Source organism: Periophthalmus magnuspinnatus, chromosome 2 (assembly GCF_009829125.3).
Source record: "Periophthalmus magnuspinnatus isolate fPerMag1 chromosome 2, fPerMag1.2.pri, whole genome shotgun sequence".
Classification (NCBI taxonomy): Eukaryota; Metazoa; Chordata; class Actinopteri; order Gobiiformes; family Gobiidae; genus Periophthalmus; species Periophthalmus magnuspinnatus.
The window spans coordinates 8,724,300-8,742,445 of NC_047127.1; the positions used below are offsets into that span (position 1 = coordinate 8,724,300).

Genomic DNA, 18,146 nt, shown 5'->3' on the forward strand with positions numbered 1-18,146 from the left:
GGAGACACCCAGGTGACACCGCTAGGTTATGCTACATGTCAGATCTGCAGAGAGGCAACCCCACTCAAAGTAAGAGTACATGTTTTGAAAGGTACGTTTCAGCAATAAAAATATCTGTTATTGCGTGTCCCTGATTGGCTAATCCAGCTGTCAATCACGCCCATCTGAACAGGGGGATATTCAACAGTGATCAGACTTCTTCGTAAAGTATTGGCGAAGTGTGTGTTTTGGATGCCAGGTAAACATAGTGGACCTTTAGCATTCACATTTGAGAGAAGTGATAAATGTACAAAAGAATCCCATGCATTTCTGGACATATTTGGGATGTAGAGACATAGCGAGGACATCTGACCCACTGGGACATTTCAGAACATGTTTGTAGACGTCTAAACTACAGGATTGGCAGCTTTTACAAAGAAAAAGACCCCCATGGCGACATACGGTATTACCTAAACAACTGCACCTTTTAGGGTTGTTAGAAATATGGAAAATGAGATAATAATCGATGCTAAAACTAGTATCAAAACTAGATACTCAAACCTTTTCCCAAATTGCTTGAGAATGATCTTGAGTTGCGTCAGAACAAGTATAAGACACATAGACTAGAATACGTCCATGGACCACTGTGGAAACTACCTGGACGACTGAGGGAGTACACAGATCTAAGGCCACATGGGAATATTAAAGAAAGTACTTGTATTTAATGTTGAAAATCACGTTCTATTGTCTAAAGAAAGAGTGTTTTCTGTTATCATTGTGGTATCGGAAACGGTAGTGAGTATCAAATGTATTCCTTAGTATCCAAATCGAGTCCAAATTCCGATTTCTTCCCAACGGTATCCATGTCTCCGTGTCAAGATGTCTCCCGAACATTGCTCTTTAAACCTTTACTGCCACTCTTTCCTTGTGGGTCCTAACCTAACATTTAGCGTGTGCCAACCCCTTTCCCCTCTCTCCCCGCTGACACAATCCCGTTCCGGCAAAATGTCACGCCTCCCCCCCGAAAAGGATCACCCCCCTCTGTGAAAATAAAGTCGAAATATCACGCTCAGTACCTCACCTTACCCCCACCTCTCCCTTCTTCCTCTCCTTATCCTCTTCTATCCTCTTTCCCACTCCCTGTAACTATCTCTCCCTTGCAGCCAGGTTTGCCGTACCTCAGCGTTTTGGGTCCTCTCCTTTAAGGACCGTAATTAGTCGTCACCTTGGGAAAAGAAGGGAGCATGAAAGGGAGGAGAGAGGAGAAGGGGAGTGGGTGAGGAGACGAGAATAGGGTGCAAACGAGTGAGAATGAAAAGTGGGTGTCATATGTCACACCCGGTGAGATTCACATAGCCAAAAGTGAAGTGGAATTAGTGCCATTTGTGCAGCGCTATACGGTGATGTTTTGTACTGAAGTCTGTGGAAATAATACTGTGGAGGTTTGTTAAAAATATCGAAAATAAGATACTAATCGATGCTAAAACTAGTGTCAAAACTACACCATGTATCGATACTAAAAATGTCACAATACTTACTATAGGGCCTAAGATTAACGGTAATCAAAGTGAAATCGCAATTGCAAACACTGTAATTTCAAATATCCTGTCTTATTCTGCATAAAAAATAGCTAGTCACCTTCCTGTCTCCATGGAGATGCTATTGCGTTGCCTAGAATGCTCCACAATATGGCATTACGGCATGCACACGTGCTAAAAATCACCTTAAAAACATGCATTCTTACGTGTGAGCAGGCTTGCCTCTCCACAGATCTGATTTATGAATTGTCCTGGTAGTATCGCCTGCTTATTTCCATGGCGACTGATAGGTTTAACGCCATACTGTGTAACTTTATAAGCAAAAGGAGCAACATATCCGTGGAGATAGCAGGTGGTCTTCTTGAAAAGCTATAGTGAGCTTTTTATCTATTTATTTCATGTATTTATTTATTTTAATTGTATTTATATCTTAATATTTGCCATAAAAAAGGCCAAATACGTATCTAGTATATTATATGTAGTGTGATACCATACCTTGAGCCATAGATCTACAGTGCTCCTATGAAATCAATGCTAAAGAGCTCTTGTGCATTAAATATTAAAACCAAACATACCCTTTGAGTAAAAATCTGTCTTTTCCAACACCCTTTTGTCCTTGGTTCGATTTTTATTTAATGCCATCTATCAATATGACGCCACAGCCTGCGATTTCTTACGATTAGCCTCATTATTATTACAGCATTCAACACATTCAGAGCTAGCGGGATTCGTTTATGCTATTCTGTCTCCCCGCCGCAGATGCAACCTTGACTAGCTTCTTAATTCCGCGTCGGTATGCAAATTGCGTAAACACTCCCAAAGAACCACAATTTCTGTTTGTTCCTGGAAGACTTGGAGGAGAGCTAGCTTACCGCCTTAGCAACAGTGCCTTCCCTTCTCTTCCCAATCGCTCGAAAATAAATACCTTGGGGAAAAAAATGCATTCTTATTGAGAGCGGGGTCTCCTCTCCACAGGTCTGACCTGTAACTTAGCTGGGTGGTGTCAGCTGCTTGTCTCCATGGTGATAGTTTAATACCATTTAAAGGGCCTGTACCCATTTTTCTTCCATGTATTTGAGCAAAATTTGTCTTCCCCCAGTACAGATACATTGTACGAGCAGCTGTTGAGGTCAAAATAAACCAGCTGTGTTTTGTCTGCATCTTGTTATAATTACTATTTATTGTCTGAGAATCAGGAAGTGCGCTGTTAGCTTTACAATGTATAATATAATGCCGTTTTAAACACAACTTAACAGCAGTTTCTTCATTCTGGACATGGCAGTCTTGTTATTCTAAGCTTTACAGTGAAGGTAAACTCTGCTCTGTTGCCTGAACATTATGAAACGTGCTTATAAACTCATCATGGTGAATAATCAGGATGCTCAGAATGCATATAGTAACTGAGGAATAACTTTGGAGCGCTGCAAACTGTTTAAAATTAACTAGTGCGTTTTTTTTTTCATGTTTTTAAGACAGTAAAAAGCAGGTTCAACGCCTTTATCACCATGTTCATCAAAGACCCGTAGGAGAGCTAGCTTAGCGCCTCAGCAACAACCCCTCCCCTCCTCTTCTCAATTCCCAATACGGTGAAAAAGACCCGTCCATTTATTTTTAGAAGGTGCAAACAAGAGTCTATATACAACCTTATTTGGTATAATGGCACGAGCAGTCTGGATTGTCAGTTAGAATTTACACACAAATGAAGTTGAGAGGGGCCGCTGGACTCCCTTGCCGCGCTCCCGCCTGTCAAAATAGGTTAGCGGCTACAAGCAAATACACGACCGACCATCCGAAGCCGGTGATCAAACTGGGCTCTTGTCCGTAATAGCTCTATCCTTGGACACCTCTCCCCGTGCAACCTTTGCCAAGTTTCGCGGTTAGGTAATAGACTACTCAGGATTGCGCAAATAAGAGATGCTGGCTTTTATTTGGAGAGCCGGGGATGTGTGTAGCGTAATAAGGAAGAAGTGAACCATAACTACAGGAGAATAAATCTTGCTATCTTGGCACGGACTAAAGCCGGGGTGCACATGGCTAGCTTAGGTGCTATAAAATGTTGTTTGATAGGAGCGGAGCGTTTAGGGGACTTGGGGGAGATCCAATGGCTTGGCTTTGGGGATGGCGTGTTAGGACAGAATCAATCAGGCTGGGAAGGATTTTGTAGTAGTTGCCAGGTAGCGGATGATGAATTTGAGGAATGTTTTCATAGAGTTATCAAAGCATTGCCTCGTTATATTTAGAGTGGTACATAATGAGATATTGTAGTCGTTTTTTTTTCCTTTTTCAATTTATCAAGTGTGGAAAAAATGGGTTTGTGTGTGTACTTAGAGCTTAAAGGCGCACTATGCAACTTTTATGGTGCATTTATGGTGCACCTGATTGTCTCCACGGAGATGTATGCCTGGAATGCATCACAGTGTGGCATTAAATGTATCTTTATCTTGCATGCATTCAATTACAGGTGTTCTTATTGCTCATAATAATAACAACTTGAAAACATGCATTCTTACTATGAGCTGGCTTGCCTTTCCGCAGATCTGACCAGTACCTAGTCTAGGTGGTGTCATCTGTTTGTCTCCAGGAAGATATATGTTTAATGCCATACTGTGGAACATTCTATTCAAGGTGCATCTCCATCTAATCTCCATGGAGTAACGAGAAGTGTATTTTTTCACTGTAGTGTCCAAAACTGCATGAGATATTGCTTTTTTCCTATGTTTTGAAATAAAGTTTGAAATTTTAATATTGTGACTTTAATACAAAGAAAAAGACCCAATAACAATTTTGATACCACAACGATCATAAAAACATAATAATTAATGTCATTTTAGACAATAGAACGCGATTTTGAGCACAATTTAATAGCAGTTTCTTGACCATTCTAAAACTATTCAGAAAATGTACCACCGTGTCCTATTTATGCAACTCTTTCAGTATCGATACATGTTCAAATGAGTATCAAGTTTCAATACTAGTTTTAGTGGTGGTTAGGATCAGGGTTGTCAAAAGTATCGGAAAAATCAGACACTAATCGATACTAAAACTTGCATCGAAACTAGACACTCATTTGAGCAGGTATCGATACTAACCAAGTCACATTCACAGGACAAAGGACAAAAACAAACCTTTTCTGAATATCTTTACACCACATAGACGAGTATACACCCACGGACCATTACGGAACCTACTTCGATGACTGAGGGATTACACAAATATAAGGCCTCATGGTAATTTAAAAGAAAATACTACCGTTTAATGCTGAAAATGACATTCTGTTGTGTACAAAAAGAGTGTATTTTAATAGCATCGTGGTATCAGAATCGGTATTGAGTATGAAGTCTTTTCCTTAGCTTTGAAATTGCGTTTGAAATCTTAGTATCGGGATCATTTGGACAACACTTACTCCAGCCTAGGCAAACCGTTTTATACAAGGTGACAAATTAACCAATCAACAGCCAACTTGCAAGTTATTTACATCATTCAAACTCTATGTTCAAATATTAGATAATCTTTTGTAATCAGAGTTCTGCCAGTCGTACCACTTCTACCCTACTTTCCATTCTCCCGCAGCATGTGTAATCAATCAGACAGTAATCAGGTAATCTCCGCTGCCTATCTGCGCGCGCGATCCTGTGGCAGCTGGCAACCATGCTAAGTCCCCCCCGCCTGGGTACACTGATGGCACCGACCCCCCCCTCCTCTCCAAACCAACCCCCTCCGGTCGCTTTTTAAGACATATCTCCCAATCTAATGACTGCTCAATGTGTCAAACGGGATTTTTTAGAGCAGTTAGTGTCAAGATGTATTTTTTCCCCCACTCCCTTCGCCTACCTTTCCAAGTGTTACCGGGAAACGAGAATCCAAGCAGCCTTGCAAAGTGTGGCTAATGGGAGCGATTGCTAGTCCAGGTGCTCAATAGAGTGGAAATTATATTTTTGGAGAAGGTGGCAAGCTGTTTCGGCGTGTATTTGGAGAGAAAATTGCATCGCCTTTGCTTCGTGGATTTGATTTGTTACATATTTCTTTCTTCTGGGTTGAAAGAGCAAGATTTACTAAGAAGGTTTAGTCAGAGGAGGTAAAAAACTCCAGTCAAATGTAGAAGAAACTAAAATAACTGTGTTTTGGCAGAGTGGTTAGCGCTTCGGCCTGTCAAAGGTTACATTTCCAGGCCATCAGCAATGAATCTTGGGTCCTCTCACTGTTTTTAAATCTACCTCAGAAAACATGAATTAATACTTCTTTGTGACTCGTTGTCCAATCCTTATAGTTGGATAAATTAGACAAAGTAGATTTTTTTCATAATTCATAGCATAAATTGGTGCGTATTGAGGATTTTAGCAACAATTTATGTAAGCTAAGAAGTACATTTTGGTTGTTTTGGACTTGATCTTGGTCTGGATCTGTAGAAATACTGTAAGACTAGGGTACTGTGTTGAAATTATATTCTATTGTATAAAAAAAAAAAGTGTTTTATTATCATTGTGGTATCAAAATCTGTATTGAACCTTTAGTATTTATAACAAGTTTGACATTTTAGTAGCGTGTGTTTACGTATTTATCTTGGGATTCAACCCATTCTTCTGTCAATGGGGCAACCTTTCCAGAGTCCAGAAACCAGCAATCCTAGTCCAGTTTTTCAGCCAAAATGTTTGGTGAGAAATCATATAATCTCTGTACAGAAATGCTCCACACTCTATGTTGTACTGATGGTTATAATTAATACAAATCAAGATTCAGTCATGTCTAATTTTAACGATCAGCTTGGGTCTTTTTTTAATGGAGATAGGTCTACAGCCAGTTTTTCTATCAGTAAAAGAATGTGTTTTGTAGCAGATGGAAGAATTTGGAGGAAGAAATCGAACTTTTGTTAAACGCCAACGATTAAAAAGTCCTCTTGATTAAAAGGAATTACAATCGAGATCAGTCAGTCTAGATGGAACTATATTCTAACTCATTTCTTTCTCCTTTACAGACTTGCCTTGAATTGGAGCGCTACCTTCAGACCGAACCCAAACGATTATCCGAACTCTTCGACCAGGACTTGGAAGGCCTCCTCACTCCTGCGTACCTGAAGGAAGACAGCAGCGAGGAAGACCTATCCGACGGACTTGTTCCCGACTTGCCCAACCTCCCGGAACCTCCCAGCCCACCCCCGGTCCTCCTTTGCCCTAGTCGCAAGTCCTCAAACCCCAAAAGAGACCTGAAACCCAAGAACCACGCAATGGAGAACGTGGAAGGTCTAGAAGGAGTCCACCAAGCCCAACTCAGCGCTGTGACTTCATTGACACCTCCTTCGTCACCGGAACTTGGTAGGCATCTGGTGAAACCCAACCAGACTTTGACAGCTTCGGCCGACGGGACTTTGACGTTGAAGTTGGTTGCCAGGAAGGTGGGACTAAGCGCGGCGCGGTTAGTGGCAGCCCAGGCGCTCCCGGTCAGGATAAAAGACGAGGACGAGAGCGGGAATTGTGTGATCGGAATGGGTGATATTCCGGAGAACAAGAAGAGGATTCACCGCTGTCAGTTCAACGGGTGCCGGAAAGTCTACACCAAGAGCTCCCACCTAAAGGCGCACCAGCGGACACACACAGGTAACAGTCTAAGAATGTGCAATCAGAAGTTCATTTGATTGCTACTAAATATTGTATTATAGTCTAAATATAAACACCAGGATCAGGTAGAGTGAGTTAAAAAGAACATTCTGAGACCAAAATGACGAGGCTCACTGCAGCAGTTAGAGAGAAAGGATCAACAGTTTTTCTATAGAATGTGAATTGGACTCGATGGAGCTGGAAGCACACCCATGATCACTTCCTATTTGGAACGCAGAGGCTAGCAGGTTAGCTATGTCCATTCTTTTATACAGTCTATGGTAGCAATAATGACTGTATTTTAGCAACATAAATTCTTTGTTGTGGTTCAAACCTTAAAGAGCAAAATAGCTTTATATGTCATCAGAAAACTTCAAATGCATTTCTTTCTGCATAAATTAAAATATGTATTAATATTAAAAAATAATAATAATAATTGGTCTAATCTTGAAGTCACTTGTATCACATTGCCATGGAATTTTAAATGACTAAAAAGAAAGCACAAAAGCTAATATTAGCATCAATTTGCTAATGGATTGACTGGATTGATGGCTTAGCAGAGGAAAGTTTGGTTCTGAAATGATTAGAAAGTACAATGAAATGTATTGCTACTCAAATGTATAAATGATTATGGTTCAAACGACAGACTGTATATATATATTAGCTAAGCTAGTCTTCACGTCTCAAATAGGTGGTAAGCATGGCCACGCTTCCCACACCATCGACTCCAATTCACTTTACACTGAAAAACTGTTGCCCCTCTCTCTGTAGCTGCTGCTGTCAGGCTCGTCATTTTGATCCCAGCATTTTTATTTCACTGTTGTGCCCGTAAATCAAAATAAGAACATTAATAACAGACAAATCAGGGTCCTTCTTTCCCCGAGGTTGCTCCGCTAGTGTTAGCAACAAGTTTGATTGACAGCGTTGCTAAGCGGCAAGGGACGTTACCTTCAACAGCGTGGCTCCAGATTGGCTCTTTGGTCGCTAAGATCGTCGTGGTTGGAATTCCAAATATGGAACTCGACTCCAAATTTGTTCCTGTAACTGTTGGCCTCAATGACCTTCATTTGACTGGAGCCGAACGCTGTGGGCGACATCCACTTCTTTTACACAGTCTATAGTTAAAAGTTTCCAACACAAGTCAATATATTGGTCTAAACTGGATGTTCCTTGTTTCACATTGCTGTAGGATTTGCTTTTAGTACTCAGTTTTAGGACAATTTTTGTTGTCAATAAACACATTTAGCTTTCTGATATTTTTGTTTAAAAAAAAAAAGTATTGCAATTAGGCCAACAAACTATCTTTGCAACATTAATTAAATTCATTAGCAGTCATAATTACAACTATTGAAGTCACATATTTCTTGTTTCTTATATAATAAATGTCCAGTCTCCGTAGCCGTACCTAAAAACACGATTAAGGATTTGAATGCATATACCTCCTTTCCTTGATGTAAATGTGCAAGAAATTACCTCATCTCTCTCATAGCCGGAAAATATCTGGCGCAATAGTCTGGTCTCCACTCACCTTCCATCATTACCGCTTTTGTATTCTTCTTACGCATTAACAAGCTCATTAAAACGCACTTTTTCCACATGGCTTAAACACTTGTACAGATCCTTAATAGCCATTTTAAAACCCGAGTAAGGTTGTTTTTTGTTTTAATGAAGGCACTTAATTTGCGACGCACGAGTTAGTTGCTGCTAGCTTGGATTCGCGGCTGGCTAATTGGCCCTGGGAGGACGACTTTGGAGAGGCTGGCTATCCGATCCACCTGCACCTGATGAAATTGATTGACTCCATTGTTGGTGGCAGCTTTAAACGTCCAGGAAGTTAAACGACTGGCTCACGGTGTCGAGCTGTAATGATGCTGGGAAGGGAGGGGCAGAAGCTGTTATTTCCTGGCGTTTTAAAGCATTCCATATATATGACCTATCTGTGTCCTCAGATACGAGGTACACTTGATAACATTGTTGTAATACGATTATCCAAGAAAGCAGAATGAGCTTCACATGAGTCTCTCATTTGGGTTGCCAGTTTCAATGCTCAAATCCAGTTGGTTTAACCTAAAAGGACTCTCACTGTTCTGAATCGTCACTACCTAAATCCCGGCAACTGCAGCCAATCAATTAATCAGTACTAGCTAGCTCAGTGAGTGAATTCTAGAGGTTCTGAGCTTTCACATAAGGCCTGTCCATAAACTGAGAATGAGAAAAGCTTGTATGTGTCCTCTATCTGCAGGTTAAGGCACGGACAACCCAGCTTCAGTTACAATTGCAATACTTTTTAAAAAACAGTAAGAACGCACACCACATCCGGTTCCTTTAAACAAATATTAGCCTGATCACTGGTTAAAGGTGCATTTTTTCCCTTTTCATTTGGGGTCCACCTTGAAAAACATGTAATCTTGCAAGAAGCAGGCTCATCTCTCCATAGATCTGACCTGTAACTTGTAAGTAGGGCCGCAATTATTCCAGTAGTCAACTAGTAGATTTTTTGTTGTTATTTATTATTAGTCCACAATTTGCACTACTATCAGAATGGTCAGCCTTTATATGACTATATGATAAGTCACAATTATTTTTGATTGATTCTTGCAGCTCTACCATACAGTGGAACATTCTAGGCAACACAATCTCCATGGAGACAAGCAGGTAGCAGATTCTCGGCCTGAAAAGTTACAGTGTACCTTTAGATATGCATGACTGACAGATGAGGAAAACATTATAACGCAATTACAAGATAAAAAGGTTGAATCTGGAAAAAACGTTACACTGTTTTGGCAGATAACCTTATTTCAAAAATAATACCCAAATCCATACCTGCTTCCTGGTATAAAACGGACAGAACCGATAAGAAAAACCCGCCCTATGGAACTTCACTCATGTCTGATAAAAATATGCCCACACACTTGAAATCCCACTCGTGCTAATCCCATTCTTTCAAGCCTAAGCCGGGACGCAGCCTTTCTCGTCAAGGTTTTCTCCTGAAGATGGGAGCCGTGGAAGAGGCGGAGGGATGGGGGGAGGGAGGTTATGTCCGCCTCTCCTCCATCTCAATCCTAGAGCACTCAGGCCCCTGTCGCCGCCCTGTCCTCCGTCTGAGTAAGTGCGCGCTGATGGATGGACTGACCTGGATACGGCGCCATTTCACTCCCGTATTCAACGCTCTGAAGTCCACACTGTGCTCTGCCGGGTGGAGGCTAGGTCACGAGTGTGAACTTGAAAGTAAAAACGTAATGAATTTAGATGGTAGTTTACACTGCGTGGAGTTTAAAGTGCTTATGACAGGTGAGACTCCCCATTTTACTAAAACACAACTGTTAAGATCATTATATTTAAGGTTTTGCCCAATTTTTTCACAGTTTAGCCAGTTTGGTTTGAAATGACGCCATCACACGGGGAATTCCATAACTGTTACCTAGCAACCAAGGTAAATGGTAACAGTTTTATATAGCGCTTTTCTACCTTCAACGCTCTTCAAATGCTTTACACTCACATATTCATTCAGACATAAAGCAGTGTATGCAGACACTGAGGGCGAGGTGGGTAAAGTGTCTTGCCCAAGGACGCAACGGCAGCATTCATCTGTGGGAGCTGGATTTGCACGACCAATTTAACCGCTCTACCAATGATGCTAATGTCGAGAGAGGGATGCAAACCGCCAACTTTCAGAATCCAAATATAAGAAAGCACATCTTTTGTTGAAATAATGTTTTTCGTATCAGAAAAACTGGTTTCTTACATGAAAATTGTGCCAAACTTTTGGATAGAATTCTCTCGACGTCATGTCGTAAGTGTGTTTCAGAACTTCAGAACTTACTTTTCAACATTTCTTTGCGAATTGCTTTTTGATTAGTATAAAAGTATAGGCATTATCCCGCCAAAATCAGTGAAAATTCATCATAAGAACCTGTCATACACACTTTAAAGTAATGGAATATTCAATTAATCATGCTATGCTAACGTTTTGCTAGTTTAAGTTGCTATAAAAGTCCCTCAATACAGGAAGAAGTCATGTTCACCATTACATAACCATTGTAAACATGTGTTCCAGATAAAAATCAAACAGTATTCTTACTTAACATATAGAGACGCTCGTATCGTGTTTACATTTCATTAGCTTACGGTTCAGCGTTAGCCGTATTCTTTACATATGAGTCATTCCAGCTCTGAGGTCGGAACTTGCAACAGTCAAGTGGATAATAACCAATCTCCCAATTGTCTGGAACACCACAAGTATGGATAATTAGTTAGCATTGTTAGCTTAAGATAACAATCAAATAACGCCAGTGTAGCCTGATCCGTTGACGTTGTGAAGTAGGCTAGGAGCTATTTTATTTTCTGTACTCATAGTTTTTGATCCAGCCAATAGATCTAAATAACAAATAGATCTATATACAAAATGCGAGTACAAATAACTAGGAAATGACGGCTAGGATACATCAAATCTAGAATATTTTCAACTCTCCAACACGATGGGTGAAATATGTTGCTCAAGGGCATATGCAAAGTTATGTTTATTGTTCACCTCAATCAAAGTGGCACTGTGTAACCATTCTACTGGGCTTCCATCACCTGCTTGTCTCCGTGGAGATGCCATCACTTTACTTGGAATGTCCCACAGCATGGCATTAAACATTTAGCAGTATTCAGTTACATCTGTTTTTATTGCTCAAAGCTACGTAGAGCAACATGCATTTTTACTGAGTGTTGCATCTCCACAGAGCTAACCTGTAATTTAGCCTGATGGTGTCACGTATTTGTCTCCATGGAGATAGATGTTCATTGCCATACTGTGGAACATTCCAGGCAAAGAAACATCCCCATGGAGATCTTCAACCAGAAAAGTTACATAGTGAACCTTTAAATTGTCATGATGGTCTCACCTACTTGTTTCCATGGAGATAGACATGTTTATTGCCATACTGCGGAACATTCCAATGCAAGGACATCCCCATAGAGACATTTCGACCAGAAAAGTTACACAGTGAACCTTTAAATTGTACTTGATTTCATGGAGATAGATTTTTTTTGCCATATTGTGGAACATTCCAGGCAAAGAAACATCCCCATAGAGACCTTCAACCAGAAAAGTTACATAGTGAACCTTTAAATTATCAAGATGGTGTCACCTGCTTGTTTCTACGGAGATAGATATGTTTATTGCCATACTGTGGAACATTCCAGACAAAACAACATCCTCAGACCAGAAAAGTTATATAGTGAACCTTTAAATGGTTAAGATGGCGTCCGCTACTTGTCGCCATGGAGATAGACATGTTTATTGCAATACTGTGGAACATTCCGGGCAAAGAACCATCCCCATAGAGACCTTCAACCACAAAAGTTACATCGTGAATCTTTAAATTGTCAAGATAGCATCACCTGCTTGTTTCCATGGAAATAGATATGTTCATTGCCATACTGTGGAACATTCCAAAGCAAGAATATCCACATGGAGACCTTCGACCAGAAAAGTTACATACTGAACCTTAAAATTGTCAAGATGGTATCATCTACTTGTCTCCATGGAGATAGATGTTTATTGCCATACTGTGGAACATTCCAGGCAAAACAATATCCTCATGGAGACCCTTGAACAGAAATGTTACATAGTGAATCTTTAAATTGTCAAGATGGTGTCACCTACTTGTTTCCATGGAGATAGACATGTTTATTGCCATACTGTGGAACATCCCAATGGAGACTTTCGACCAGAAAAGTTGCACAAAGAACCTTTAAATTGTCAAGATGGTGTCACTCGCTTTTTTCCATGGAGATACACATGTTTATTGCCATACTCTGTAACATTCCAAAGCAAGACCATCCCCATAGAGATATTCGACCAGAAAAGTTGCATCGTGAACCTTTAAATTGTCAAGATTTTGAATATTTAAGACCCAAAAATGACTATAAAAACATCCAAGGACATCACTCTGAAATGCTTCTTCACACTCTCACGTTTTGCCTATTTGCTGTGAATCCCTCTCCAAATCCCGCTGTCAAAATCGTGTCTGCTCGGGCGTCTTTGCGTTCACACCCCTGGATGTGCCCTGTCATACCCGAGGAGGAGGTGCGAGCCGGGGTGAAAAACAAAGGGCAGACACGCGATCATGGTTCTCTCCCTGCAGACTGAAGCCTCTCCAACGGGGATTAAGCTCCATGCCAACCAGGGCTCACCACGGGAGAGAAGTGCTCCGACATCCAAGCAGAGGTGACAGACGGATCGGCTTCAAAACAATACGGGAAGGACAGGCTGAAAGATGAATCGCTATGGAATCGAAATGGGAATGGAATGGAAATTGGCAACTTGAAATGCCACCGTTTTTGAAGTGCCATAATTTTTTTCACGAACGCCAAAAAAATCGGCGAAAAATTTGCTAATAAAAAACGATCTAATACTTACTGCCAAATAAAAAGACCTTTGAAAGAAACAATGCAAAAAAAACAAAACAAAAACAAAACGATCTAGATCTTGGATTAACCAGTTCATATTTAAGTCTTTTTGTCAATTCTTCTGAACGCGTGTAAAATGTGGACTTTAAGCAGAATCATGTCGTTAAAACATAGTAAACGTATCGAAGTATTACAAGTATTACAAGTACTGAAGGCTCAGAAGTGCAGCGAAACATCTTCACTCTAAAGCTTTTATCCAGTTGCCAGAATTGATTTTTGTAACTGAGGGATTAAACAAGGTTCTTTTAAACAAATATTAGTCTAATCCAGGGGCGTCAAACTCATTTTCACCGAGGGTCACATCAGCAAAATGGCCGCCATCAAGGGCCAGATGTAACTGTGCTGCAGTGTAAATGTCACTAAATGCAACCGAATGTCATGTAAAATAAATGTTATTACTTTTTAACTTGATAAATATCGGTTTCTGTGATAAACTGACATTTTTAAAAGTGTGTATCTGGTCGGGACAAACCTGCTCACAGACCTTCAGCTCTGCTTCAAATACGGCCTTTTACAGCATTTTAATTATTGGACAAATTGTTGTTTTTCTTGCAGACTAACTTTTGCATACTTAGCTCCATGTTTGGTGTCAAAATGTCGATGTAGATTGTACCGACCCCGCCTCATAACACAAAAAACATACAGATTTTTCTCCTCAAAGCACAAACTTGTATTCATCTTCACCCTTCTTCCTCCCAACTTCCTTCCACGCCAACAATTTTCCTCTTCATGAACATTTTGTGATGATCATTTGCAAATATTTCTCAGTTCCACTTGCTGGGAAAATCTCATTAGTTTATTGTCAGTGCACACATTAAAGCAGTATAGACTAATTTTAAAATGACGGTCATGCCTTTTAATTTATCTTCTCGCGGGCCACATAAAATGATGTAGCGGGCCGCATTTGGCCCCCGGGCCTTGAGTTTGACACATGTGGCCTAATCTATGGTTAAAGATGCATTATGTAACTTTTGAATTTGCGTGCATGAAAAAGATACCTTGAAAAACATGCAATCTTACATCTTACAAGCAGCAGGCTCATCTCTCCACAGAGCTGACCTGTATATTGTAACTAGGGCTGCAAAAGTTTCATAATTCCACGGACAAGAAAAATGTGGGAAAAAATAAGCTAATAAAAAAACACTAAACCGTAGTTTAGATCTGTACAAATGTGTCCTGAAATGTGATTCTTGTTTCAGTTTGTCGGCTCATATTTCAGTCTTTTTGTCAATTCTTCTCAAGAGGCATTTTATTGAAAAAAAATCAAATAAAAAAATATATTTCCAAGTATTGCAATGATGGAACTGACGCCTCGGTTTATCTGTTCGAGAATCCCAAGGTGAATGGCAACTATTCGCTCCACGAAAATCCTCGAACATAAAAGACTGACGGATAAAGTGAAACCGCAGAGATTAAATGCGCACACAAATTTGCGAATACTTGACTTAAAGATGGATTACGTAACTTTTCTAGCCAAGGGTACGCCACCTCCTTGTCTCATTGCTTGACTAAAATGTTCCACAGTATTGAACAAACACATCTATCTTGCATTTATATAATTGCAGTCGTTTTTATCGCTCAAAAATAACGTGGAAAATACGTATTCTTACTGTGACCGGGATCGCGTCTTCATAGATCTGACTTGTAACTCAGCTAGGTGTCAGCGCTGGCTTGTGTCCGTAGATATGGATAGGTTTAATGCCATACTGTGGAACATTCAGGGCAAAGCAATAACAGAGGAGATGGAAGGAGAAACATTGGAAAAGTCATATTTCGCTGAAACTTTTGATAATTTTGCCTTATCAAAAAAATACCTGGTGTTGTGTTTTGTTTCATTCATGCTTGTCTGAGAAATCATATAAATTTAGGAATTCAAAACACCTCTTGACATCATCAGGTGGTCCAAAAGTGCTCCCGTGTTCTTAAAGTCCCTACACCTTCACCAGACGCTCAAACTAACAAGCTAACCAGCCACCGTGCTAGCTCCGCAGCTTTGTTTTTGGTTTTTTTAGTCAAACTATTTCACCGCTCATTTCCAAAATATTGCACTAAATTGGCACCTTTCCTGCAGCAGAGTTTTGGCTGCAGCCGAGACCTTGAAAATAAGCTACATTTCAGAACATTTCATCAGATAATTTTATTTTTTTAGCTTTTCAATCCTTGGCTAACTCTTTATAATATCGAAGAGTCCATCTCAGTTGTTCAGTAATACTTATTTCCTTTATTATATGGTGGCACAGTGGCTAGCGCTCACACCTCACAGCAAAAAGGTTCTAGATTCAACTCCCGAGTCAGCTAGGTCTTTTTGCGTGGAGTTTGCATGTTCTCCCTGTGTCTGTGTGGGTTTCCTTCACTCATTTTGGTTTCACCCATCCATCCAAAACATGCACAATAGGTACAATGCTCCAGCTATGGTCGTTTTGCCCAAGACTAGCTCAAAATTTGGCGATGGTCCCGCTGCTTCTGACAGGTTTAACCCAGAAAAGGATGGGTCAAATGCAGAGGACCAGTTTCCCAATGGGGATAATAGAGTACCTTAATATTAATTCAGGTACGTTGCATCATACTTTCATTGATGGTTGGCGTAACAATATTTTTTTTACAAGTTGAACAATTTCTGCAAGGACCATGGAGCTTTATATTGTTTATATTGTTAGATAATGACCAAAATGGACTCTTCTGAACTTTAAGCCATGTTATAACGTTGTTAGCTCCTCTAAAACATACCTGGAGTTGTGTTTTGTTTCATTCACACGTATTTGAGTAACCTTGCATTATTGGGATGTCTGTATATCAAACCTCAAAATGCTCTGTTCCACCTTGTGATGTCATGAAGTGGTTGTTTTCAGGGGTAAACAGATAACTTTTACCGTTAGTTCAGTAGAAACTGGCAATTCCTGAGCTGAAGTGATCCAAATTATTCTAGGGAAGGTTTTTGGAGTTAACAAACACGATTGAGCACTTCCTGTATTACAATATGACATCACAAGGTGGAATAGAGTTTTTTCAGTTTGAGAGCAGAACACAGCCTAAATATGCAGAATTTGTGAGTGAAACATGCATGAATGAAACAAAACACAACTCCAGGTCTGTTTGCAATGAGGAAACAACATTATAACAAATCCGAAAATAGCGCAATTCGGGCCCTTTATAGCAAAACAAAACACACAACTAAAATCAAAACAATATATGTAAGAAATTTCCGTTTAAAATAAAGACGTAGACTGCGACAGACAGCAGAGTAAGCCAGTGTCTCCATCCTCTCCCTCAGCCTGCCCCAAATCTAATTGTACCATTCCTTATCTCTCTAAGCCTATTCACCAGAAGCTCTACGGGGCACCGCTATTTCAACTGCACAGTGCTAATTCCAGATTACATCGTCGCCTTTCTCTGCCGTAATTTATGGAAATAACAACTAAGAGAGCGGATTTGAGTAATGACATCTTTAAACTTGTCGGGATAATGGCGAGCAGTGCCCAGCCTGTGGCACTGTATGGCTCTATCTGAAGAGGTTGCTACGGGAACTTAGGATTCAGAAGACGGAGTTTGGCTTTTCTCCGCGGTGACATAACGTGAGTGTTCAGACTTGTCTTGGTTTGTAGTTTTATTCCATTTTCTAGTCATGGTTTAGTCCAGGTTTACTCCCAGTTTTGATCTAGTGCACATGTGTCAAACTCAAGGCCCACGGGCCAAATGTGGCCCTTTGCATCATTTTATGTGGCCCTTGAAGGAGTAAGTTAAAAGGTATGATGATCTTAAAATGTCATTTTATCAGGAGATACACAGTTACACAGCCATATTTTTGCATTTAGGCAAATGCATATGCAATGTTTGTAAGTTGAATAAGTGATAAATACAGAAACAATTAACAAGTTAAAAGTAGTTAGATTTATTTTACATCTGGCCTTTTGAGGGCAGCCATTTTACTGATGTGGCCCTCGGTGAAAATGAGTTTGACACCTCTGATCTAGTGTGTCACAGCGTGGCATGGGTTTGTTCACAAATGCACGAGAATCCATCTTGGAACACTCCCATTGTCACGATTGGGCTCAAGTCTCCAACAGTTCTCCAGCGGTTCTCTAGCAGTTCTCCAGCGGTTCGGACCAATCACAGAGCAGCGCTGTGGTTTGGGTGGAGCCAAAGGTGAAGCGCCCAAGCGAACCAAAACAATCATGCTAACGCTGATTGACGCTTGATTTTCCTGTTTGTTTTTGTGTGTAAGCAGCACGGTGGCAACACTCATGCCTCACAGCAAGAAGGTTTGGTTCGATCCCGGGTCGCCCAGGCTTTTCTGTGTGGAGTTTTGCATGTTTCTCCCCATGTCTGGATGGGTTTCCTCCGGGTACTCCGGTTTCCCCCATCAACCAAAACATGAACACCCTTCGAGACAACTGTTGTTGTGATTTTGGGCGTTACAAAAATAGAATGAATTGAATTGAACGCTGACAGCGTATTTGATCAGAAATAAAGACAATTTCGTTTGCTTTTGTCGACAGGGAAGTTTTTTCGCTGCGTTTTGTTGTTTTCACTCTTCGACCAATCATTCAAATATTCATCATGGCGTTCCACCGTTTCCTTA

The 18,146-nt window shown here is 40.5% G+C and overlaps 1 protein-coding gene across 1 annotated transcript in view; it reads left to right on the forward strand.

Moving 5' to 3' along the window:
- klf7a (Kruppel-like factor 7a) overlaps positions 1 to 18,146 on the forward strand; it is a 91,112-nt gene that overhangs the window by 46,643 nt on the left and 26,323 nt on the right. The window contains exon 2 of the mRNA XM_033979997.2: positions 6,490 to 7,108. Within this exon, the coding sequence (XP_033835888.1) occupies positions 6,490 to 7,108 (619 nt within the window). The remainder of the gene's footprint in view (positions 1 to 6,489; positions 7,109 to 18,146) is intronic.